This window comes from Narcine bancroftii, chromosome 5, assembly GCF_036971445.1.
Source record: "Narcine bancroftii isolate sNarBan1 chromosome 5, sNarBan1.hap1, whole genome shotgun sequence".
NCBI lineage: Eukaryota > Metazoa > Chordata > Chondrichthyes > Torpediniformes > Narcinidae > Narcine > Narcine bancroftii.
In genome coordinates, this window is record NC_091473.1 from 87,028,043 (window position 1) to 87,052,799 (window position 24,757).

The 24,757-nt window shown below is 44.2% G+C and overlaps 1 protein-coding gene across 4 annotated transcripts in view; it reads right to left on the reverse strand.

Annotated features, from left to right (window-relative positions):
* Positions 1–24,757, reverse strand: part of ncf2 (neutrophil cytosolic factor 2) — a 56,102-nt gene extending 31,345 nt beyond the window's left edge. For all 4 annotated transcript variants that reach the window (XR_011357707.1, XM_069938208.1, XM_069938210.1 and 1 more), the window contains exons 1-5: positions 24,482–24,757; positions 18,213–18,295; positions 17,799–17,907; positions 12,356–12,490; positions 10,735–10,842 (exon numbers count right to left, since the gene is read on the reverse strand). Coding sequence is in view for 3 of the 4 variants with exons in the window: in XM_069938208.1 (XP_069794309.1) it covers positions 10,735–10,842; positions 12,356–12,490; positions 17,799–17,907; positions 18,213–18,295; positions 24,482–24,655 (609 nt within the window). In the remaining variant the exon portion in view is untranslated. The remainder of the gene's footprint in view (positions 1–10,734; positions 10,843–12,355; positions 12,491–17,798; positions 17,908–18,212; positions 18,296–24,481) is intronic.

The window sequence follows — 24,757 nt, forward strand, 5'->3', positions numbered from 1 at the left end:
CGTGGCCCCTATCTATCTCTGTCAACTCCAACTAACCCAAATCCTGAGACTTTGCAATTGGCCCACCAATGGTGGCTGTGCCTTCAGCTGCAGATTAGAGTTGATTTAAGCTGACCTTAGCTCTTTGACCACTTTTGGTACACTGGTCCTAATACCTGTGCTGATTGTTTTTCATCATAGTGTAGCACGGTTGCTATGGCTACAGCAGGGTTGTAACTCTGTGTTATAGCCCTAAGGATGTAGCTCGAATCCACAGAACACACACACACACACACCAGTGGAGTGTATTCGACACTGAGTTTATTTAGTGGCAGCTCTGCCTTTTATAGTCAGCTCAACCAGATCACCACCGGGATGTGGCTTGATCGGGCCAGCTGCCGATTGGTTACCTCAGATGCCTGGGCCCCATGCGATCTACCGGCAGTGATTGGCCAGTTTCACCGCTCTGCTGGTGACCTATGAAAAAGGGCAGCTCAGCCCCCACGAGGCTCTGCCAGTCGCCGCATTCAATGGCCATTTCCTGTGTTGCCGCTTCACGAATCCTCCGCCAGAACTGGCAATTGGGGCACTGTTTTTAGGAGGCCAGTACTTGTGCTGTGTTGGGCTGGTTCAAAGTCCAAGTAAGCCGGTTTCAACCTGTCAAGTGTGAAAGTCTCTTCCCTGCTGCCAATGTCCAAAACACAGGTGGAGCCGTTGAGTCTGAGGACATGGTATGGCCCCTTGTAAGACTACTGTAGAGGTGGCCGGTGAGCCCCGCGCTAAACAAACACTGTATTTACAGTCAGTAAAGTTCTTTGGGATGTAAATGAAGGGTTGGCCGTGGGGTCTAGGTTTAATGGAGGCCAGGGTGCCTAGGCGCTCACGTGGCTGGAGGCTCCCCTAAGTCCTCAGGGGCTGTCATGAATTTGTCTGGTATAACTAGGGGAGCGCCATAAACCAACTCAGCAGAGGATGCCTCGAGGTCTTCCTTGGGTGTGGTGCAGATGCATAACAGGACCCAAGGGAGTTCGTCAGCCCAGTTAGGTCCGTTAAGCCATGCTATTAAGGTTACTTTAAGGTGTTTTGTTTTATGTGTGTATTATTTATTGGTTTTTGAGGGGGGTGGGAAGGGATGAAGGGGGGAAGGGGGGGAAGGAAAAAAAGGAAATGTCACTGTGTATACTCAATGAAGAACATTTGTATATATTGTTATTGATATGGTTCATAGTGTAATAACCAAAATAATTACAAAAAAAAAGGTTACCTTAAGGTGTCTGTGGAACCTCTCCACCAACCCATTAGCCTGTGTGTGATATGCCGTGGTGTGGTGGAGTTGGGTCCCCAGAGCATGGGCTAAGGCGGTCCACAGACTGGAAATGAATTGAGACCCCTGTCCAATGTAAGGTGTTTGGGAACCCCGAAACACATGCTTCTGTGGAAACCTCTGATAGTGGCACTACCTCTGGCCATCTGGTCGACCATTGTGAGAAGAAATCGTGTGTCTCTGCATATGGGGAGAGGGCCCCACAGTATCAATATGCACGCAACTGAAACGGCGACTTGCTGGCTCAAATGTCTGTGGTGGAGCTTTGATACCAGTCTGGATTTTGGATGACTGGCACTGAGTACAAGTCCTGGCCCACAGCGTGTCCCTTTTGCGGAGGCTGTGTCAAACGTACCTGTTTGCCACCTTTTTGACTGTAGTCCTGATGGTGGGGTAAGCCAAGTTGTGGACCGAGTCAAAAACTCGCCTCTTCCATGCAGCCGGAATGACAGGGCGAGGTTTACCCGTCGAGGTGTCACAGAGCAGCGTGTGAATGCTGAGGGAAATCTGGATGTCCTCCAGTTTTAAGCCGATGAGTGCTGTCCAGTACGCGGGAATGTCAGGGTCTGCTTGCTGCGCATCAGCCAGGGCTGCATAGTCGATGCAAGGGGTAGGGTTATGCACCGCCAAGATAGCCGGAGGGGATAGGGCGTCGGTCACCACATTGGATTTGCCGGCTATGTGTTCAATGCCCATTGTAAATTCGGAAATGTAGGACAGATGCCGCTGTGGCCTAGCTGACCATGGATCTGACACCTTACTGAAGGGGTTTGTGGTCCAAGTAAATTTTGAACTTCCTGCCCTCCAGATAGTAACGAAAGTGCCAAATTGCCAGGTATAAGGCTAACAGTTCTCTTTCAAAGGCACTGGACTTGAGCTCTGGTGGCCTGAGGTGTTTACTGAAAAAGGCCAGCGGGTGCCACTGTCCATTCACCAGTTGCTCAAGTACACCCCCGTCCACTGTGCTGAAGGCGTCTGTCGTGAGGGCGGTTGGGGCTTCTGCCCACGGATGCACGAGAAGGGTGGTGTTGGCCAGGGTGTTTTTGGTGGCCTGGAAGGCCTCGGTCGCCTTTTGGGTCCATTGTATGTTTTGACTGGGTCCTGCCATGAGGGGAAAGAGTGGGTTCATGATGCGGGGCCACTGCAGGTATGAAGCGGTGATAAAAGTTGACCATACCTCCAAAGTCTTATAGTCCCTTCACTGTTGATGTCATGGGGAAAGAGCGAATAGCATCCACTTTAGTGGGTAGAAGTCTGGCTCCATGTTGCTTAATACAATGGTTCAGGAAGTCAATAGTCTTTCGGCCAAACTGGCACTTGGCCGGGTTGATAGTTAGGCCAAAATCGCTCAGCCTGGTGAAAAATTGTTTTAAGTGGGCAGAGTGCTCGGTGCGGGTAAAATGACAGTTATGATGGTGGATTTTGGGATGTCTTTGGGGTATACTGGGATCTGGTGATAGTCCCTGATGAGGTCCACCTTTGAGAATATTCATGCCCCTTGCAGGTTAACCGGGAAATCTTGGATATGGGGCATGGGCTCTTTGACTGGTATGGTGTCCTCATTGAGGTGGCAGTAGTCTCCAATCACCTGCTGCCTTGGGGACCATGTAGAGAGGAGAGGCCCAAGGACTATCGGTGTGCTGCACAATGCAGATTTCCTCCATCTTTTTTGAACTCGTCCCTGGCTAGGTTAAATTCCTCGGGGGCGAGACACTGCGCCCTGGTGTGGAGGGGAGGACCCTCTGTAAAGATTTGGTGCCTCACCCCATGTTTGAGTTCTACCGAATGGAAGTGAGGCGTGGTGATGGAGGGGAATTCTGCTAGGACCCAAGCCAATTCGTTTTTGGCAATACTCACCGAGTGCAGGTGGGGGCTGGTGAGTTCTGTACCCTTGAGGGAGAGTGACTGAAATGTCCAGGCATGCACCAGCCAGCGCCACTTGATATCCACCAGGAGTGAGTTGTCCCGCAGGAAATCTGCACCAGTAATGGTTGTTGCATAGCCACCACCGTAAACTTCCAAGTGAATTGGCTGTACTTGAAGCGTAGGGGAATGGTGCGGGTGCTGAATGTTCGGATGTTGGAGGAGTTTGCCACTCAGAGTCCCAGCCCACTTTGCCGCAGGGTGTCTTGAATGTGTAGCAGCCTATGCAGTTGGCAGGTCATTGCAGCCATTAATGACAGCCGGTCTGGGCATTTCCCTGGAACACACAGGGGGACCAGCATCGATGGGCCTCAGAACCCCACCGTTGGTGATAGAAACAGTACTGCTCATCTTTGGGTCCAAAGCGCCGTTTGGACTAGTTGGGGTCACCACTGTAGTGAGGTTGCTATGGCTACAGGTTATAGCTCTCAGTTATAGCCCTAAAGATGTAGCTTGAATCCACAGGAGAAGAAAGACACACACACCAGTAGAGTGTATTCAACACTGAGTTTATTCAGTGGCAACTCTGCTTTTTATAGTCAGCTCGGCCGCGTCACCAACTTGAGCAGTGTGGCGTTCAGGTGGTCAGTTGCTCGGTGGTCTTCCTGGCTGGGTGCTGTTGATGTGGTGCTGTCACCTGTTTGAGTGAAGTGCAGGCATCCCTCTTCGCTGACCTTAGCAGGTCTGCTCAGGCAGCCACTTTCCTGGAGTCATCGAAGTCTTACACAGCAATGAGCAGCCGGATGCCCTCGGGCCGCCTCTCCTGGAAGATCTGCTGGAACAGCGGGTAGGAGGTGTGACCATCATTGAGAGTGAGCAAGTCACTCAAGAGGGCGGAAGGGGTTCTGTCCCTCAAACAGTCGATATGCAACAGTCGAGGAGCGCACTCGCGCTTTGAGAGCCCGAAAGTGCGGGTTAACAGCTCTTTGATGGCCATACTTTACACGTTCTGGTGGCTGCTGGAGGAAGTCAATGATGCGGGTTGCGGTGTCCTGATCGAGGGCACTGACCACGTGGGAGTAGCACATGTTGTCGGCGGAGATCCGTCGAATGGCGAACTGTGCCTCTGCTTGCTGGAACCGCACCTGTGGTTGCAACGTCCAAAAGCCGGGCAGCTTCAACGCAGGTTGCTCTTCCATCTTCGGGTCCAAAGCGCCGTTTGGACTAGTTGGGGTCACCACTGTAGTGAGGTTGCTATGGCTACAGCTAGGTTATAGCTCTCAGTTATAGCCCTAAGGATGTAACTTGAATCCGCAGGAGAAGAAAGACACACACCAGGAGAGTGTATTCAACACTGAGTTTATTCAGTGGCAACTTTGCTTTTTATAGTCATCTCAGCCGCGTCACCAACTTGAGCAGACCGGCTGCCAATTGATTACCTCATATGCCCCAATTGGGACCCCTGCGATCCACCGGTGGTGTTTGTCCAGTCTCCCCTCTCTTCCAGCGGCCTATCGATACAGGCATTTTAGCCCACACGATGCTTTGCCGGTTGCCGTGTTCGACGGCCATTTCCTGTGTCAGCCCGAGCATGGGCTGCTACAATACTCTGTTTTTATTGCACACTAGCGTAACCTTCACTGAATTAAAGTTTTTATAGAAATATCGTTAGAATGAAGAACTGTCTTACAATGAGAAAGCACAATGGACAATAGGGTTTCGGCATCAGAGTTACAGTGACTTGCAAGCTCTTTGCAGGATTATTTTGACAATTTGAGATTAAGTAAAATGAATGACAGTGAATTTCCAGCTCGCAGGTTACATCTTCCAATTTGTTTTGCTATCAAGATCAGCAGAATTAAAGTGGTGATTGATGTAGGTACATCCATAAGTCACCATCACAGCTTGCAAACCGTCACACCAAAATGATACCTCCTCCAGCTAGTTTCTGACCCTATCCACCAGTAGAGTCTGGCATCTCCTCAGGAACCACTGCAATGCTGGAAATTAACCCCACCACCTGGACTCTCCCACAACAGCCCTGTTTTAATACTGACTCCTTTTCCATTTGCAAAGGTGCAGTGGTCTCTCTGGGTCACTGGCACTCCAACTGAATAAGAGCAACATTGACAGAAAGCCAAATGCAGGTTGTCACATTTGTGGCCCGAAATGTGAAGTTAATAAAACATCAAACACAAGTTTTTATCAGGTAAACTTCTCAGTGGCTTTATTCTCCCGTTTCCTTTGTTCTCCTGCTTGTGTTCTTATCTCTCTCTCTCATACCACATGACTTCCGGTACATCTCATACATATTCATTATCATGACATCCCTCCTTTATCAGAAATAAACTTTACCTTCACTTACCAATATCCCTCGGAAACATACAAACATCGTAACTAATGGTAATACTATAACTCAACTACATAAAATTTACTTCCTACAGCACTCATACATGCACTTTATGATATAAGATTAAATACTGTCCCAAAGTTCTTATCAAAACTATGCCACAAAGTCTTCGTATCGTTTGGGTGCTTTCCGGTTTCGTTTCGGCCTGCCTGCGATATTGTCGTCGCTTCTCAGTTGTTCACTCTCAGCGTCGGAAATACTGCTCGCCACGGCTTCGGGTGTTTCTGGCGCTCTAGTCACTTCATCAGGAGTGCTGGTAACTGCCTCTGGAACATCATCAGGTCTCTCAGTTTCAGCATCTCATATTGGCCTTTCAACTTCTTCGCTCGATGTATCTCTGGACTGGTACCTTTTTACACCTGATACATTTCTCTTATACAGGACTCCAGTCAGAGACTTGACTGTCACCATACTGCCACTTCTGGATACGACAGTATAGGGTTGATGGTAATAAGGTGTGTCTAGCTTACCACCAGTTTCATGCCTCACTAGAACATTATCTCCTGGCATGATGTCTGAGTACTTGGCTCCACGTTTCGAATCTGTGTACAGCTTTGCTGCACCTTTCTTTTCAGCATCGTGGTCCCTCATCTCCTGGTCGTCTCGGATTTCCTTTATTTCTGGCATTTTTTTGTGGATTTTTCTCCCAAAAAAATGCTTCTGCAGGACTTTTTCCAGTGGTTGCATGAGGCGTTGCTCGATAGACAGCCACATAAGATAGCAATGCTTCTCGCCAATTTTGTCCTTCAGCGTGTGCAATCCTCAATCGTTTTTCAATGGACTGATTTTGTCTCTCTACTTCCCCATTGGCTTGCGGCCATTTCGGAGTTACTTTATGATGGTGGATACCTGTGGTCCTCATGTATTCCGCAAATGTCTCTGAAATGAATTGTGGACCATTGTCAGAGTATAATGTAACAGGTAATCCATATCTTGCAAATATCTCTGCTAATGCTTGTATTGTTTTTTCAGTGGTTGTGGACTTCAACACCACGTACTCATAGTATCTGCTGTAGTAATCTATCACTACCATAATTGATTCACCCGTCGGTAAAGGTCCAAGAAAATCAACAGCTACGTCGATCCATGGTCCTGTCGGAAGTTGCGTACTCCGGATCGGTCTGGCGGATTACTCCTATTTGTGATTTGACATCCGTGACAAGTTTTAACAAATTTCTCTGCGTCTTTATCACAACCTAGCCACCATACCTTGGTCCTGAGGTTTTGCTTGGTACCAACAATACCTAGGTGTCCTTCATGCGCTAAGGATACGATCTTCGGTCTCAATCTTTGCGGTATAACCAATCTGCAACCTCTTAATACACACTGTCCGATGCAACAAAGTTCGTCTCTAATGGGAATGTAAGCCTTGTGAGTACACTTGTCCCATTGTCCACTCTGTATGCATTCTCTTACTTCCATGAGTTCTGGATCACATTCGGATTCTCTCTCGACCTCCTTCGTAGTCACAGCTTTCGGTGTCGCCTGAATAGCTACGAAGCGTACAAAGCTCTCTGTTTCTGTTCCCAATTCTGACTTGGATTGTGGACCACCATCCTTCACCAATCTGGACAGCGGATCTGCAATGTTTGCTTTCCCTGCAATGTGGATTACTTTATATTTGTAGGGTTGTAGTCTGAGTACCCATCTCTCTATTCTGGCACATAGTTTGGATCTAGGTGCATAGATCACCTCTAATGGCTTATGATCTGTGATGAGTTCAAATTCAATGCCGTATAAATATGCATGGAACCTCTCACAGGCCCATACAAGTCCGAGTGCTTCTTTCTCTGTCTGAGAGTATCTTCTTTCCACATCTGATAACGATCTGCTGGCATAGGCAATGATTCTTGGTCCTCCATCATGCATCTGGACCAACACGGCTCCTAAACCAACCGGGCTGGCATCCGCTATGACTTTGGTTGATTCCGCCGGATCGTAATATCCAAGAGTTTTTGCATCTGTCAGGCTTTGCTTCAGCGCTGTGAACGCTTCCTTCTGCTCAGATCCAAAATGAAATGGTACACCTTTCCTGGCTAGTTTCCTTAGTGGTTCTGCCACTGTAGCGAAATTAGGAATGAACTTTGCACAAAAATTGACCAATCCCAGGAAACTCCTCACCTCTGTTGCGTTCTGAGGTGCACATGCCTCTGCAATAGCTTTCACCTTGGCCTCTGCAGGGTTTAGTCCTTCCCGTGTAAGTCTGTGTCCCATGAAGTCCATTTTTAACACACCGAACTGGCACTTGTTTCCATTCACGGTAAGGCCTGCCTCCTGTAGTCTAGATAGTACACGCCTCAACCGTTTGTCATGCTCTTCCTTCGTTGGTGCATGGACTATGATGTCGTCAGAAATGTTGGCAACTTCAGGAATGCCTTGAATCACTCGATGGATTTCATACTGGTAGATCTCAGAAGCTGCATTAATTCCAAATGATATTCTCTTGTAACGATACAATCCACAGTGAGTCACAAATGTTGTTACATCTCGGGAACCTGGATCCAGCTCTAATTGATGATAGCCCCATTTCAGATCAATTTTTGAGAATATCTTGCTGGTAGTTAGTTCTTGAAGTATTTCCTCCACTGTTGGTATAGGGTGTCGTTCTCTAATTATAGCTTCATTGGCCATTCTCATGTCAACACATAGTCTTATGTCACCCTTTGGTTTGGGCACAATCACTACTGGGCTGACCCATTGTGTCGAATGTTCCACCGGTTCAATAATGTCTTGTTCGATCAATTCTTTAATTTTGGCTTCGACTTTCCCACGAAGTCCAAACCGAGTTCGGCGCATTGGTTGTGCCTTAGGTTTGACCGTTTCATCTACCGCTAGCTTCAATTGTCGACCTTTCAGCTTTCCTACTCCTTGGAAGACTGCGGGGAATTCTTGCTTCATATCCTCGTATGACTGAATTGAATTGACACAAGCTCCAATATGAAGTATTGCCAGGTCTTGCGCTGTGCTTCTACTCAACAATGGTTCTCCCCTCTCTTCTATGACCATAAACTCTGCTTCGGTGTACTTATCTCCAGCTTCAACAGTTGCAGTAAAACATCCAATGGTCTGCAATGGCTTGGTTGCTGTGTATGGATACAGTTTCTTGGAACACTTCTTTGAGGTACAGATGATCTTTTTCCTTTTCAACTTCTCCCATAAATGTCGATCAATCACATTACTGTCACTGCCTGAGTCTACAATGACCTGCACTGTCACTCCATCAATGATCACTGGGACCTTCTCATGACGTACTTCATTCAACATAAATTGGTAACAACTCTGTTCCTCCTGGGTATCATCATCGTCACCGTCTATCTGGCGAATGGTATCTTTCTTTCCAGGATACTTTCCTTTCCCCCAGGCTTTGCCTTTGGAAGTTGTACTCTTCTTCTTCTGGTCTGCATTGGACTTGCTTTTGCACTTCTTTGCAAAGTGGTCCTTACCTCCACACTTTCTGCAAACTTTGCCTTTGGCCAGGTAATATGGGTCTTTTCCAAAGTGACCTCGGTTTCCACATCGATAACACTCCACGTCCTGTGTCGGCGTATATCTTGGCTGGTTATGGCGATGTGAGAGCCTCTTAATTTGCTGGCTTGAGTTGTCTTTCAGGGTCATGGTATGAAATTGCCCTTCAACAGCCTCTAATGCAGCAGCAATGGTTAAAGCATCGGTGTGTTCCAACTCACTCCCTCTTTCCAGTAGACGTCTTCTGAGTTTATCTGATCTGCAGTGCTGTATGACTTGATCCAATAATTGGTTGTCCAAATCAGCTGGCATGTAATTGCATCCAACAGCTAGCTGGCGTAGTCTCGTCACGTACTGAGCAATTGTCTGGCCATCTTCTTGTCTCGTTCTCCGAAACAAATGGCGTTGAAATGTAGCATTCGGTGTCACTACATAGTGTGCATTTAATGCATCTACCGCTTTCCGGTACTCATCCTTTCTTCCAGTATTCAAAAGTGTCTTAAATGTTTCCCGAACTGTGGGTCCAGCCGTGAAAAGAAGTAACGCCCTTCTCTGCGCTTTTTGTTCAACTGTACCGGTATCTAGAAATAGGCCACGACTGTCGGCGTAGGATTCAAATTCTTCCAGCCATGCCTTCCACTTCACACTTACAGTGCTTGCATCACCCGTTGGGTCAAAATGAGCAATTCCACTATGTGTTAGAAAGTCACCGTCTGCCCCAGCCATGAGGAAATATTCCAGCCCCAAAAGTACTGACTCACAGAGAAAATTCTTATCACCTTGAAGTTGTCTGTAATCCTCTGTAATCTTGTTTAGTCTTTAATTTTCTTCAAGCTTCTTTCATCCTCGTCGCCAATGTCACATTTGTGGCCCGAAATGTGAAGTTAATAAAACATCAAACACAAGTTTTATCAGGTAAACTTCTCAGTGGCTTTATTCTCCCGTTTCCTTTGTTCTCCTGCTTGTGTTCTTATCTCTCTCTCTCATACCACATGACTTCCGGTACATCTCATACATATTCATTATCATGACACAGGTCAGCTCCCTGTTCAATGCAAGGCACTAATAAAAATGGTAACTAAACCAGCTCAAATTTGAGTTTCGGATTTTGTATTTTAAAAAGTGTCGAAATCACTTAACCTGGTTGAGTTCTGCAATGCCTATCTGTTCGGTATTGCCAACTGCTTAATTCTTTATTACCATCCTTTCCCAAGTTTTCAGTTAGCCTGGATTTCCTGTAACAAATCAAACAAACCCTTCTCAAATAAAAAAAGCCTTTGGAAATGGATGCCACAACAATTAAGATTCAACAGCCATTTACTTATCATTAGAGAAGATCAAGTAAGGCAGTTAGGAGAGAAACTGGATGTGAGGAAGTGAACTGGGCTGCTCTGTTCCCTAGGAAATGCCAGATTCTACTCCTGTTTCCGACTTCTATCCCATTCAGAACCAAGTATTTGACAGCATCTTTGAAGAGATTCATTTTTTTGGTCATGTCCACAATAATCTCATTCTGGTTTAATCTCACAAACTGGAGATTACAATGGTATCAATGGATAATGGATTGTCAGACCTAGGCCATTGAAATTCAGTGAGGACAGCAGCATTAAACTGGACCATTGCTTGCAAAATCCTTTAGCAACGAAGGTGGGAAGCCAGAGTACTGATTGGTTAAATGGGAATGATTCATTACCATGGCCTCTCCCAGGAAGTCTTGCTTTTCCAGCTGAGCCACGATCTTTTTCTTTGGTCTGAAAAATTTTCCAACTGGAAACTGCAGGGGCTGAAACAGCTCTCGGTTCTGAGAAGAGAGATCAAGATGCAAATAGTCACTGAACTTAAAAAACAGACAATCTGGATATTGCAGGGTGTTTGTGACACATTAAACCCCATGCAACTGCCAGCAGCTTTATAGTTCCTGTACAAGCCACGTAAATATACAAATCCCAAAGTTGCTGTCAGGAGTTTGTTGGCACTTCGCTGATTACATTCTGATGCTGGTCTCTGGAGATAACATAGGGGCAGGATGTTGCAGAGATTTCCATCTCCTGTGATGGTCAATCTGGCAGAGGAACAGAAAGTTGGTATCTATACAAATGCAATCTGTCCCCAAGGCAACAATTTATAAGCTGCAATTTCATGTGGTCTGAGGGCAAGTAGTTCTCGTACCAAGGATACGTTTTATGGTGTTTCTATAAGAATTGATAAGAGACACTGGCACTTGGGGACCTGATGGATTTCCTTAGGCTTTTGAGGAAGTCAAGATGATGGCTTGGCTATAGTGTCAATGTGTTTATAGTGGTTACAATTTTAATTGAGACATTCAGAAATATTGGCAGTTGTGAGGGGCTGTTCTCTCACCCTGCGCTATTACAGCACAAATTCCATCCAATATTTAGGAAACGGGTGTGCTATGAGGAAAATTAACTTCCTAATATTTCAAGTTTTTTCATCTCATTCCATTGATGATAGCAGCTGGAGCCTCTTACTGACAGACCCAACAAATGGCATTTATACCAAAGCACAGATCTCCTTTCCTAAGATTATATGACTCAAGCATATAATGAGCCAGGACACTTGGGAATTTCCCCGAACATATATCGGTTGTTAGCCAACTAAGGCAGAATCTACTGCCCATCTTCATACATCGATTCTCATCAAATACATTGATAGATACAGCAAATTAATGATAATTCATATGAACAAATGAATTAGGAGCAGGAATTCCACTCAGCACCTCAAACATGTTCCATCATTAAATAAGTTAACATTTGATCTTACTGCAACCTCAACTTGGCATTCCTGTGATAACCTTTCACCCTACTGGTTTATCGAGAATTTATCTGCCTCTGCCTTAGAAATATTTTAAGTCCTGCTTTCACTTTTTGAAGAGTTACAAAGATATACAGTAATCATAAAAATGGTCATCTCATTAGTGATAAATAAGTTAACCCTCGTGTTTAAACAGTGACACTTCGTTTTAAATCTACCAACACGAAGAAACATCCTTCCCTCAACAAAAATCTACACAGACCATCATGATCTTGCATGTTTAAATAAAGCCTGCAATCACACTTCTAAACTCTATACAACCTTTCCCCCTAAGAAAATCTATTTCAAATATTAAGCCAGTAAACCTTCTTTGAGCTGTTTCCAATGAATTTTCCTTAAATAAACAGAGCCTCAGTGTGCACAGTTCACCAGCTGTGGTCTCACCAATGTCCCAAATTGTCATGGATATCACATGCAACCTGTGGGCACAGCAGAGAGTAGCAAATATACAAGGCATTTAGAGACAAGAGGAAAGACAATACCCAAATGGCTTCCAGAGCTTGATCCACAAAATTGTGCTTGGCTTCCATTTTAAAAGTCAAGGCTTTCTTTACAATCTGTTCAGCTTTGTCCCATTCCTGTATCATGACGTGTGACAATGCCAAATTGTGAAGCACCTGCAAGGAACAATTAACAAAGAGGTTAGAGTACTAGTGTTGTCTGTAAATTTAAATGACCAGTTTTTAACAATAAGCATTGTGATACAAATAGAATTGTGATAATAAATAGTTTGTGGTCTAAATATGAGCTTTATTATACTGCTGGGCTCCATGCTCAGATCTTACAGTGTTTGACCTTGGAATTAGCATTTTAAACAACTTCTATCTGACTCTGCACAGCTATTGGTGGGCATTTCAAAACTCCCGTTCTTTGTCTATATTCTAACCCAGTGGTTCTCAATCTTTTTCTTTCCACTCACATACCACTTTAAGGAATTCCTATGCAAGAGGTGCTCTGTAATTAGTAAGGGATTCGTTAAAGTGGTATGTGAGTGGGGGAAAAAGGTTGAGAACCCCTGCTCTAGAACTAATTGTTGTTGAAATATTTTGCTTGAGAAAAATTGTCATTGACTCATTTCCTTTAGAGTTATGAAACCGTGCACATAACAAGTCAATTAGGTACAATTAAAACAGTGATTTTCAAACTTTTTCTTTCCGCTCACATACTACTTTAAGTAATCCCTTACTAATCACAGAACACCTATGCATAGGGATTACTTAAGGTGGTGTGTGAGTGGAAAGAAAACGTTTGAGAACCACTGCACTAACTCCTCCCATTCACTTATTGACTCCATAACTTAGGTTTATCCCTATGGTAGCCCTGGTTTTACTTTATCAAAGGTATCCCAGCAACCCCCTCCCCCCATCCTCCTTGCAGTTTTATAAACTTCTTTTGTCTTCACCCTAGTTCTGACGAAGGGTCTATGACCTGCAGAATATTTGCAGCATTTTCTGCTTGTATTTTTTTTTTAACTTTCAGTGAAAGCTGGGCATTGATTACCCATTTAAATGTCATTTAGAAGACATGGCGCCACTAAAACATCAGTCTAACTTTAAAACATTCGATGACACAAAGATTCGTCACCCTCTTAAAAGAGAGTAGGATTACGACTTCATGTGAACTTGACTTAAATTCTGCTCCTTGCTTGAAGTCTCAGCTGTTCAAATCAAAGATCCTTTCTCCCACAGTATTTTTCTTTATTAATCCAAACTCCAAACTTCGTTATGGATCGAATGGAAATACTCTGCTTGGGGGATGAGAGGGAGGGTGAGAATCATTGTGCCAATCAAAATATTTTGGCTCCATCACCATCACAGAAACTGCTCCTGGTCAGTCTGTCAACTCCCTTCCTCACCAGAGTGCTAGTATTGCTTTAGCTAGATCCTTCCAATCCATCCTGAAATATTTGGCAAAGCACCTGCAGGGTACTCCTCCATGCTAGGGATACATGTCAACTTGATGAGCAACCCAGACAGGTTCAAACATTTCTCAATGAATGCAAGTGTAAGCTTGCATAATGCAAACCGTCTGCATGTTGTTTTTTTTTCCCCATTTACTGTTAAATGTTCTTATCCAAGATTTTGGACATGTTAGCCAGCCTTAGGAAACAGGTTGGAATTAATATACAGATGATGCCAAAATGCAGAAAATCATTGTGTAAATTTGTGGGCATTGCCCAGGAAACAACCACAATGTGCAGCATTCCAGGACCCACGTGCAAGGTGAACAATACCTCCTCTGCCCACTGGACTGCTAATCCAACTTAAAGCTTCCGACAGTTCAAGAAGCATCTTAGGGTTTGATTCCTGATCCTCAACTGCTATCATCTAAATCTTGTGCACCAGAAAGACCAGCTAAGAGCTTACATCATGTTGATGCCTCATGAACCCCAAAATGTGCATGAAGTGAGTATTTTTCTTTTAGGATCAATCCCTTATTGTACAATCTACCAAGACTGATTTTCTCTCTGTTTCTGCCATGGGTGTCCTTTTTTCCCCATACTCTCTATTTTTTGAACTGGCCAGCTTGGCATGAGTGAACATATACTTTAAATTTACTCCTGGTGAAATGCAGACCCCTCTACCTGCCCGGGGAATTCTCGGCCATGCTGATTGCCGCAGTCTAAATTCCACCTTCAGCTAATGAGGCTGAAGCCATGAAGGAGCTTTATGGTGCCATCTGCATAGCCTAGACTTCCTACCCTGATGGTGCCATGATTGTTGTTGATGACTTCAATCACACCAACCTGAAAAATTTTTTACCACGGTTTCAACAGTAGCCCCTTTTCTACTGGGATTCCAGATAATTGGCTGGGCAGTGATCTGGGGTAGGAAGCCCTTTGTGCCATTTCCACTGGGCCACTGTTAACTGGGACAGTAATTGCTTTTCCACTGAACACCCTCATCTCCGGGGATCAGAGTGTTCTACCTTCAACTGGAAACAGGTGACTTTCTGCTGTCCCTTTTCCATTGGTTTTATTAGCAAATGCCAAGGCTATGAGTAGGGGTAGAGGTGGTTAATCCCCAGCATGAATTGATGTCATTTGACATCAACGTTCGGACAGTGTACCTTTTCCACTGGACCCTGTCAAAGTAAATTCCTGGGATGGGGTGCCAGTGGAAAAGGAGCTAGAATGTGAACTTCACCACCAAAGAGAACACCCTGAATCAGGTCTACATCAACGTCCTTGGTGCATACAAGGATGAACCTCGTCCCCACCTTGGTTACTCAAATCACATGTCTGTCCTGCTAACCCCAGCACGAGGACCGCTGGCAAAGCAAACTAGGTTAGTTCGCAGGGAGATCAGGACGTGGCCTGGGAGGTGAGGGTGGTCATAGCAGTGCTGCAGAACTGCCTTGAGACCAGTGCCAGTGACTGTAGCTGTTTCAGGGAGGCAGCTACCTACATTGGTCATAGAAACATAGAGGAGTACATGAGCTCAGTGACTAGCTACATCAGTAAGTGCATTGAGGATGTCACTGAGATAAAATGCTTCATGACCAGGGATAACCAGAAACCATGGTTGGTTGTAGAGATCTGGGCCCTTCTCAGAGATCGTGATGCTGCCTTCAGGACAGGGGATAGTATGGCACTAATGTCAGCCAGGGCTGAACTCTCCCATGCATTCCAGAAGGCAAAGGAGGGTATCCACAGAAGATCCACAGGCAGCTGTGGGATACTGGCGCACAAGGCACATGTAGCAAGGGATCTAGACTATTACAAATCACAAGTCAACCTTGCAAATCAAGAACAATGACTCCTTCCTTCCGGACACACTTAACACCTTCTATACACGATGTGATGATAAGAGCAGGATGATACCAAAGAAAGCTCCATGCTCCCCTGGTGAAGGGGGCCCCGCATAACCAGAGCTGAGGTGAGGAGTACCCTATCCAAGATGAACCCACACGAGGCGGCGGGAACAGACAACATACCTGGTCAGATACTGAAGGACTGCGCAAACCAACTGACAGAGGTCTTCACAGACATCTTCAACACTTCACTGCAGAAGTCCACCATTTCCACAGGGTTCAAGACAGCCAACATCATCCAGGTACCCAAGAAGGCAACAATAACAGGTCTCAATGACTAACTCCTTGTGGCCCTGATGTCCACCATTATGAAATGCTTCAAGCAACTGGTGATGGAATGCATCAAAGCACATCTGCCAGAGACGCTGGATCTATTTCAATTCACCTATAGAAGAAACCATTCCACAGACGATGCTATAGCCTCATTGCTTCAATCTGTCCTGGCCCTCTTGGAGAATGACACCTCATATGCCAGGCTGCTCCTTGACTTCAACTTGGCATTTAATACAATAATTCCCCAAAGGCTGGTGGAGAAGCTGTCATCACTGGGACTCAACACCCCTCTCTGTAACTGGATCCTGGACTTCCGAATGGAAAAAACAGTTTGTCCGGGTTGGTAGCAGGGTACTGAGCACCATCACACTGAGCCCTGGCACACCTCAGGGCAGTGTGCTCAGCCATGCCTGTTCACACCACTGATCCATGTTTGCATCACCAGATCCAGTTCCAACAATGTCATCACATTTATAGATAACAATAGATGGCCTCATCAGTAACAACAATGGGTCGCACTACTGAGAAGGGGTGGAAAATGGTGAGAGAGTAACAACCTGAGTCTCAATGTGGTCAAGATTAAGGAAATGATCTTGGACTTCAGGAGGACCAGAAATGACCTCCCTCCACTACACATCAATAATTCTGTAGTTGAGAGTGTGGAGAGCACCAAGTTTCTTGGAGTTCACTTAATTAGTGACCTATTATGGACACTCTACTGACTCAGTGTCAGATCACTCATTGGAGAGCTACTGGTACCATGTAACCCAGTACTACCTGTTGCATGGTCGAGTGGTTGGCAACTAAACTTGCACCCCGACCAGGCTTGCCTGGTGCAGAGGGTGGGTAGACACCCTGCAAGATGAAAAACAAGACCTGTCAAAGAGCAGATGAACCCTCTCGTAGGGTCAATGGCCATCTAGCAAACACGTGCTGTGAAGCACAGAAACGGCATCCCTTGTATCAAAGCTCGGTCTGGCCATTCACTGTAACAGAACTTCCCCAGCCGTCTTGGACCTCACCATGCCACTGGATCCAGCAGAGGATGTCGAGAGGGTGGGTCTGGAACTGTGCAACCCCTACTCACTTAAATCCATTCACACACATACTGTTCCTTTCTGAGGAGTAGGGATCGTCATATCAAACTCTGCAGACTGAAAGGAACCATCATCCTATGGGATGGATAGCCAGGTGATGATGAATGTGGACTCTCAACATATCCTTACCAGGCTTGCCAGGTATAGAAGATTACACTTCCTGAGAAGACTGAAGCTGGCAAGGCTACCGGCTACCATTATGTCAGCCTTCCACAGGAGCTCTATTGAGAGCGTCCTGGCCGGCTTTATCACAGTGTGGTACGATTGCAGCAGAGAAATGGATTGGAGGTTAATCCACAGAGTGGCAGAGAGGATCACCGGAGTGTCTCTTCCCCCCCGACCCCCCACCACCACCCACCCCACCACAATGATATGATCTCCCAGGATTATTATTTGAAGAGGGTGCACAAAATCATTGAGGACCCCTTCCACCCTTCACACAGCATCTTTCAGCTGCTCCCATCAAGAAAGAGGTAGAGGAGTATCAGAGCCAGCACCACCAGGCTGGGGAAGAGCTTCTTCCCATAGGCAGTGAAAATGGTGAACGATCACACTGCTCACACTGACCATCCAAGACTCTCATTTGTACAAAACAAATTTATTTATATATTTTTATAGATATAATACTTATCCTGCATATGCTTTATTTGTCTGGTTGCGTGTCTGCATGTTTTGCACCGAGGACCAGATTGGATTCGTCAGGTTGTACTTGTACAATCAGATGACAATAAACTTGACTTACCTGACAAGCACTCAGCTTGTACCTTAGGCCCAGCTGATTGTAGTCAATCAACTGATTACCCCTCAGTAGATTAAATGCTTCTGTGAAATCCCTCAAAGCCTCTTCATACCTGAGCACAAAATTTGGTGCAATATAAATAAAACAAAATAACCAGAAGATATTACACAAGTGTATTATGACTTCCATCAACAGACATTGGTTTGCAAGTTCTGACGAACATACAGTACAAATGCCAAAACAGACAAAAATAAAATCAATACTTCAAGTCTCACATTCATACAGCTTTTAAAATGTAATTGATAAAGTGAAGTCAGACTTCCCCAAATAGCCTACCACAGAAATCTCTGGGTGCCTACTGATTTCACTTCAAAATGTATCAAATCAATTCCAAGATAATGTAGGAAAGCAACTTACTTTTCATTTTTGTATAAGGTATTCCCTCGTTGAAAAAAAGCCACTGCCAAATGCTCATCCCTGCAGATACTCTTGTCAAATGCCTGGAGAATAAGGAGTGCAGATTAATCCTCCTCTCCCATTAAAGCACCCTACAACTCATTGCTGCTTTAAGGTACACTACTGTTTCAAGATGGCATTACTAAACTACTTAATTATCATTCTATTTAACCCACAACCAGTAAAAATTGTCTTCCAATAATATTAACAAAAAAATTCATTTTCAGTAGAAACATGGAAAATAGTAGAAGCCATTTAAGCCTTTAAGCTTGCACCACCATTCAATATGATCATCTCTGATCATATCACTTAAAAACTTTATCCTCATTCTGACTGTTCCCTTTGATCCAGATTGCCCATAGGGCAGCATCCAACTCCACTTTGAAAAGATCTAATGAACTAGCCTCATCAACTTTCTGTGGCAGAGAGTTCCACACTTGCTAGCAAACTTACGGGAATCAAAAACATATGAAGAGTGCTAAAGAAAGTGGACAGCAGGTTTTGAGAAAAAACACAGAAATACTGGAGGAACTCAGTGGTCTCACATCATCTTCCCCTCTCAGATTTTCTCCCTCCCCGCTAATCATCCCTTTGGCACCTATCCCTATGACCACAAGAGATGCTCCACTTGCACCCACACCTCCTCCCTCACCACCAATCGGGGTCTCAAAGAGTCCTTCCAAGTGAAGTAACACTTCGCTTGTGAATCTGCAGGAATTATCTTCTGCATCTGGTGTTCTCGTTGTGGTCTCCTTTACATCGGAGAGACTGGGCGCAGACTGGGAAATTGCTTCATTGAGCATCTCAAATTAGAGGCCATCTGCAAATTAGAGAGACAACACCTCATCTTCCATCTGGGCACCACCCCCCCCCCAACCAATGACATCAACATCTTCTTCTCCAGTTTCTGTTAAAACCACCCTTCTCTCTCTTCTTCCTCCCTTCCCAACACCTTCTTCTTTCCCCTGCTCCTTTCCTCTAATAAAGATACATAACCAATGTTTTGGACTTGAGCCCAAATTGTTGCTCATCTTTGTTATATACCTGCTGAATTTCTCCAGCATTGTGTTTTTACTTCAATCAGTGTCTACAGACTTTTTTGTTTAAATTCTTTCTTCAAGTTCTGTCTCTCTCTCTCTCCCTCTCTCTCTTCCCTCTTCCCACTATCTCCTTTCACAGAGCCAAAATCAATTCTCACCTTTCATCATATCCAATTAACATCTTTTGGCTGTTGGTCTGAACTTCTCCCCCTCTTATTCTTCCTCCTTTCTCTCCCCAGTCTTTAATTCAGATCCATGCCTGTTTTTTTTTTGCCTATACCTTGAAGGGGTCAGGCTCAAAATAGCAATAATACATCTTTACCTCCTATGAATGCTGCGAGACCGGCTCAGTTCCTCGGTATTTCTGTGGGTTTTTTTTTAACTCCAATCACAGCATCTGCTGACTTTCAGATTTCACAACAGGCTTTGAGCAGCACCGTTAGAGTGGTAGTTGGCACTAGTTTATTACAGTGCAACCAACCTGGACTCTAATCGATGCTGCCTCTATGTTCTCCCCATGACCTGCATGGGTTTTCTCCAGGTGCTCCACTTTCCTCCCACCCTCCAAAATGCCCAGCATTGGTGGACTAATTCAGTGAAGTAAAGCTACACTGGTTTCGTGGGCTGGAATGTCCTTCAACTACGCTGTATCATTAAATGATTATTTTACATTAAACATTTTCTGCTTGAACATGGTAATTGCCAAGTGATGTTTGCCTGATAAATGAGTAAATATTTCCCTCACTTGCAAGCTCAAACTTGCCATTGGCAATGTTCTAAAGATCAGCCTTTTGGCTAAGACCTTTTATCAACCTTGAGATGATTGGATCCCCAAGGACCTGTTCATACAAGGAGAAAGAGGACACCTGTGGCTGCAAGAACTTCTGAGGATGTGCAAGTTGAACAGCTGATGCAGGGGCAGATCCATGCTGATTGGAGGACCAATCTAAAACCTCTTTCCAGCATTAAGTCCACCACCAACAGTCTTACAAGGGTGGACAGGGAAAGCTCTTCTGTAGGCCAAGGCATCCATTACACTGTCAGGGTGACAGTAAAGGATGCGAAGAAGGGGAATCCTTTCAACCAGGACCTCTATCATTAAGAAAGTTCTGGAGAGCTGCAAGTTTGAGACAAATAACATCTACTGCCCAAGTAATGATCACTGATGTCATCCAGCAGAATAGCAGAAGATGATCCAAGACGTCTATGAGAGGAGAAACAAGGCTCCACTCTCACTTTTTTTATATAATTTTTATTTTTCACACTGGGAACCATATCAACCAAAATACATACAAACATTTGCCTCTTAAATATACACAGTGCCATTTTCTCCCCTTTTTTCCCCCCTACCTTCTCACCCCCCCTCCCCCTCCATTTAACATATCCAATTAACATCCAATTCAACATATACAATACAATAAAATCATTAAACAATGTCATCAAACAATGAAAAATAAACAAGAAAAATGTGTCATCTACTTTTACACACTGGATCAAGTCATTTTCTCTTCTTATCATTTTAGGGGGGATGAGCCCTCTCTGTTAGTTTCCATGTATAGTTCCCAAATTTGTTCAAATAATGTGAATTAATTTTTTAAATTATGTTATTTTTTCCAATGGAATACATTTATTCATTTCCATGTACCATTGCTATACTCTCAGGCTCTCTTCCAATTTCCAAGTTAACATTATACATTTTTTTGCTACAGCTAAGGTTATCATAATTAATCGTTTTTGTGTTTCATCCAGTTTGAGGCCTAATTCTTTACTTCTTATATTACTTAGAAGAAAGATCTCTGGATTTTTTGGTATGTTGCTTTTTGTGATTTTATTTAATATCTGATTTAGTTCTTCCCAAAACTTTTTCACTTTCTCACATACCCAAATTGCATGTACTGTTGATCCCATTTCCTACTTACAGCAAAAGTATCTATTTGATAATGTTGGATCCAATTTTTTTTAACTTTTGGGGCATGATATATAACCTGTGTAACCAATTATACTGTATCATGCGTAACCAGAACATAACTTTTCCCATATTTCATTTTTTATCTTTATGTTTAAATCCTTTTTCCACTTTTGTTTAGGTTTATAGCTTATTTCATCATTTTCGTTCACTTGCAGCTTGATGTACATGTTCGTTATAAATCTTTTAATTATCATTGTGTCTGTGAGGGGAATAATGGACATCCCTATCAACGTTAGCAGTAATTCTTTCCAATATTCTAAGTCTTCCTGCAATTTCTTTATTAGTGTCTGATAATTTAATTTGTACAAGTGGCTTAAATTATTATCTAACCTAATACCTAGGTATCAGATTGCTTGTGTTTGCCATTTAAATGGTGATTCTTTTTTAAATTCTGTATAATCTGCATTACTCATTGGCATCACTTCACTTTTCTTTGCGTTAATCTTTCTCCATACTCCTTCAATTTCTTATGTAGTTCTTTTATTGATATTCCTGGTACTGTTAAGTATACTATGATGTCATCTGCAAATAAACTGATTTTATACTCCTCTTTTATTTTTATCCCTTTTATTTTATTTTCTGTTCTTCTCAGTTCTGCCAATGGTTCTATTGCTAAAGCGAACAGTGAGGGAAATAATGGACATCCCTGCCTAGTTGACCTACTTAATTTAAATTGGTTCGATACATATCCATTTACTGTTACCTTCGCCAATGGTCCATTATATAATGCTTTAATCCAATTAATATATTTTCCTGGTAGATTGAACCTCTGTAATACTTTGAATAAGTAGTTCCATCCTACTCTGTCAAAAGTCTCCCCATACTGGTTCACCATCCCATTTACAATCAGGTACTGTGGACCTGGTTCAAAAGGGTAAAGAAGTATAATAAAAATCGTTTGAAGCAGATAGTGAATGTTCACCAGAAATTTCATCTGTAGGAGCAGTGCTCCCTCTCAGTAACAGGGAAGAACCTGAACAGGGAAGATGCGATTGGTATTGCTGTACTTGGCTTAGGTGTGGTCAGCCCCCATGCCTCCACCCTGGCAGTTGTCTGAGTTGTCTTCATTTCAACTCGGGGTTCAGAAAGGTACAGGTCTAATGGGTGGCAATGTACAACTCAATGGACAACGGGGCAAGGGCACACCCAACGTAGCCCTCATTCTCATGGCCAACTTCATGTGTGGCTGCATCTGGCTGCATGTAGATCCAAGGTACGAGGTCATCAAGTGCTGCTATGTGCTGAGGTTCTACCTGTCCCAGGTTTTGAGAAGGATGAACCTGGCCCCATTCCAGCATGATGTCCCAATCGGCTGGATTCTGCCACACTACCTATCCTTCATGGAAAAGCTTTTCCAGACAAACATCTGTAACCACAAGTCCATCAGGCAGTGGTTAGCATGGAACAGCCAGCAGTCACTGAGGAACAAGGGACAAGGACTCTGTGATGATTTCCTGAACACCCTATCTAGATCATTTAAACAAGCACGTACTTGGCCTGGCAGGTAGTGAGAGGAACCTTCCTCATCAAATCCTTCCTGCATCTCCTCCAGCACACATTGCCTTCGAGATGACTACACTAGAGAGGTGACAGTTTCCTACTTCTTTGCATTCTGTGGATTTGCTAAAAGTGTGTGGAGAGGTCTTTGTTATGTTTCAACTCCAACAGCAGCTGATTTACAGGCTAGTCCAGGGACACACAGAGACAGACAACCAGAGCTGCTGGAAGATCATCAACTCGGTGAAAGACATTCTTGGTTTTGCCTGAAAATAAGTTGCACTTCCAGCACACTGAGATCAGTAGAGAATGCTGCCAACTGTATATTCCAGGCTTCAGGAGTACACACATGAAGGACACATCAAGCTTGGTTCAGATAACACAAGGCTTTATGGGGAAAGACAGTCTGGGATCTTTTCACTACCATGCATTGAGGAGCTGAGTCTGTTACAGAAGCCCCTGAAATGAGGGAGGAGGTGAAACCCCAGTAAGCCACATCGCTGGCAATGGTACTCTGTAGTAAAATAGAAATCTGCAGCACAGTACAGGTTTTTTGGCCCGCTGTGTTGTGCTGACCCAATTACCTACTCTAACAACTGCCTAGAATTTCCTGACTGCAAAACCCTCCATTTTTCACTGTCCCATGTACGTATCTAAGTCTCTTAAAAGATCCTTTGTACCTGCCTCAACCACCATTGCCGGCAGTGCATTCCAAGTACCCACCTCTCTGTGTGACAACCTAACATCACCCATAAACCTATTGCCAACCACCTTAAATGCTGACTCCTTGTGTTAGCCATTTCATCCCTGGGGAATAGCTCCTAGCCATCCACAATGCCTCTCATCATCTTGTATGTCTCCATCAGATCCCCCGTTATTCTTATCACTCGAAGAAGGAAAAATGAAGTTTTGAGGTTGTGATTAACTAACTGAGAACATATGTGGATCAAATTGAAGTCATCCATTCTGTCTAATTCTAGTATTTTGTGGCAAAACCTATGTTTTGGATGCTTGAAAGTTATAAATTAATAAGGAATTACAGTAAAATCCCTGTTATCCACACAGAGAGTGGAAAGGAGTGTGGATCAAGCTGCCAGCTGGGTGAACGCCAGCTCAATTTTAGTATTTAAGAAGAATTTGGACAGCCACATGGATAGGAGAGGTATGGGGTGGGGGGGGGGGGGGGGTGGCTATGGACTGGGTGTGGGTCAGTGAGAAAAGGCAGAAAAATGGTTCCACATTCACTAGAAGGGTCGAAGGGGCCTGTTTCTGTGCTGTAATGTTCAATCATAAGGTCTGCTTTCCAATCCAGGGATTATCCTTGTAAATCTCCTCTGCACTTATTCTATAGCATCCACTTCTTTCCTGTAATTGAGGTAACCAAAACTGAATATAATATTCCAAGTGGCGTCCAACTAAGGTCTTATATCTAAAAATGGTTAATAAAATAAACAAGTTATTTTTTGGAAAACTGCATTTAGGTTTATTTCTGTGTTGTTTTGAATGAAATTTATATCTACGTCAAAAACGGTTTAATTCCCACTTTTCCATTGAATCGCTTGCATCCTTGAGCAATATATCAACCACACCCTTCTGCCAGAACATTCCCAACGTTCTCGATCAATTAAACTTGTTCTAAGAATCCTTTGACCAAGTTTACAACTTTGTCGTGATCATTGTAACATCTCGGTTGGAATTGATACTCCTTCAGAGTTTCCACCCACCTTCTCAGCCTCGCCCAAGTGGCCCAGTAACAGGTGCAAGGAGCCGATGTTGAAGCAGATTTTGGAGCTGGGCTCCTGAATTGCAGCGAATGTGTCCAATGCCGTCATCCATTCTCGCTGGTCTGCTGCCGTGATCGCTTCGTCCCACAGTCGGATGGTGTCTGTCAAAGACATGCCGCGCTTTGGATTCGGATGTGTTCACTCTCCACGGGCTCTATGTAGTGTGATGCTGTCGGCCCTTCTTCCTTCACTGCTTTCTCCAAAAACTTACTAGTT